Raw genomic sequence first — 2,118 nt, forward strand, 5'->3', positions numbered from 1 at the left:
ATGGTAGAATACTCATACGGTAAAAAGAAACCACAATTAGAACGATAATAGCGTTAGGAGTCCACTGATATCAAAGTATGTTTCCGTCGTTGTAATAATGACGGACAATTAAGTATTGACAAGGATTACATACCTGTCCTGCCACGCTCCTTTCTACCACAGTTCCATCCACGTGTAGCGTGACGTCAGTCCCTTGTCCGCGAACGACGACGGACTTCAGCCTTATCAGCCCACCCGCGCTCTCGTACTCACCAATGACTTCAAAATCACCGCCAACGAAATCTTTGGTTAGCAGATACGAACACGACCCCAGGAACTGATAGTGACGGAGGTCGAACGTTGTGACGTGTTGGCCTAGGGATAGAAGTCTCATTTTATCGCCTTCTTGAGCCCGTTCGCATGTCTCGCCACATATATTTCTTAAGAAAGTAAGGACAACGAAAAGAGAAAGGGGAAAAGTTGCTTTACCGATTACAGTTCCCGTGACAGAGAAAGGAGGACGGAGAGTGCCAAGGTGCGAAAGGGCCCACCAGCCCGACGCCATCTCAAAGCCTTCCTTATTAAGCAGCCTCTTAGCCTTCTGTACGGGAGACTCCTGCAAACGAAAGTACAAACGTCAACTTTTCTTAGACACTGTCGCTTTATGTTAATTTAAAACACTATATTTCTCTTTTCCTTCATGTGTAATACATCCCTGTCTCGCGCCAAACTTGCCTGCCGGAAGACGTTGGTGAAGCGATGCCACTGCGGGTATTCTAGGAAGCTTGTCCAAGGAACGGGGAGGTGCTGGTTGTACTCGATCCTCCCGTGAACGGAGGGTTCGAAGACTATGGATCTGGAAGGAAGCGCGTTCATCCTATGTATGCTTTCTATGCTTGTCACTGCATTCTGAAGAATTTGATCACGCACACTGTGACATAACTAGACATGCTAGAACAAGTCTGATGAGAACCATTTCCTTATACAGCATGATCACTTAATTATTATAAAAGCAAGGAAAGGAGTTGTTAAGACCATTTAAAGTTCTAATTTTCGTAACACCAGTATTTTTGACAACCATGTAGACGTAATCATGTACGATAAAAGATAAAATCCCATTTTCATACATTTCTCTTCAGTCGTGCAATTTCTCTCGAGCTTAAGACTTACTCATCTACGAAGAAATTATTGTCCAGAAGCAGTGTCTGTAGCCCGTCGATCACGGCCAAAACAATATGTTCGAATTTCTCCAAGTCGTGGCGTTCCTCCTGGTTCCAGCGCTGCCAGGTCCACACCATCTGTGTGATGCAGTGTAGGCAGGTGGTTATTAGTGTCACGTGACAGCGCCTTTTCGTTTTACAATAGTATCTGTTGCTCTATAAATTCTCGTGAGTTTACTCACTCTTTCATAAACATTTCCAGCTGCTGCATTGATGTAATCAAAGATAATATTGCCTTCGGCATATAAGCGGAATGTATGCAAATTCTCCTTCAGTAGATTAATGGCTTCATCATATACATTCTTAATCTTGTTGCCCAATTCGGAGATTTTCTGTTCAAACTGAAAAAGACGTCAGGCATAAATTTTTGTCATTATTTGTCTTTAGAAGCAAGTTTCGGACTGGATTTTTAGCCCAGATTTACATTTATTATTGAGTACAATCCCTTGGATTTAGACAGGGTGATTTTAATCCAGGTGGTAGGATTCTCTTGTATTTTAATGTAAAAAAACATTTACAGGACGACATATTACAAATTACATTTGCCAAGTCACAGGAAATCTTGACGGAAAATGTCAAATCTCGAATAGCACGCATAGATTCTAAACCTTGAAGGTAAGCGAGATTCAGATAATAACTGCAAGCAACATAGAGAACTGATTGCCCAATACTTTATATCCAGCCTCACAAATATCATTTTTTGCCTACATAGTGGAAAGTTCCCTCTGCCTTCATCTCGGCAATCATGTTCTCGGTCTGACGCTGGAACTTCCTGAAGTTTTCCACAAGAGGGGATTCCTGGACGCTGGTCTGCAGGTTCTGCAGGCCGCCTGCGGAGGGTTGGAGAATGAGGCATTAGCTTTCTCTTGTCTCGAACGTGAATGGAGAATGTATGGCTATTAGATAATTGTATAAGTCA

General features: G+C 42.6%; 1 protein-coding gene across 1 annotated transcript in view; it reads right to left on the minus strand.

The window, feature by feature from the left end:
- LOC119591387 overlaps nucleotides 1-2,118 on the minus strand; it is a gene marked incomplete in the record, with an annotated part of 32,034 nt that overhangs the window by 11,780 nt on the left and 18,136 nt on the right. The window contains 6 exon segments of the mRNA XM_037940126.1: nucleotides 134-354; nucleotides 469-595; nucleotides 715-835; nucleotides 1,150-1,277; nucleotides 1,382-1,540; nucleotides 1,908-2,029. Coding sequence (XP_037796054.1) covers nucleotides 134-354; nucleotides 469-595; nucleotides 715-835; nucleotides 1,150-1,277; nucleotides 1,382-1,540; nucleotides 1,908-2,029 — 878 coding nt within the window.

This window comes from Penaeus monodon, chromosome 28 (genome assembly GCF_015228065.2).
Source record: "Penaeus monodon isolate SGIC_2016 chromosome 28, NSTDA_Pmon_1, whole genome shotgun sequence".
NCBI lineage: Eukaryota > Metazoa > Arthropoda > Malacostraca > Decapoda > Penaeidae > Penaeus > Penaeus monodon.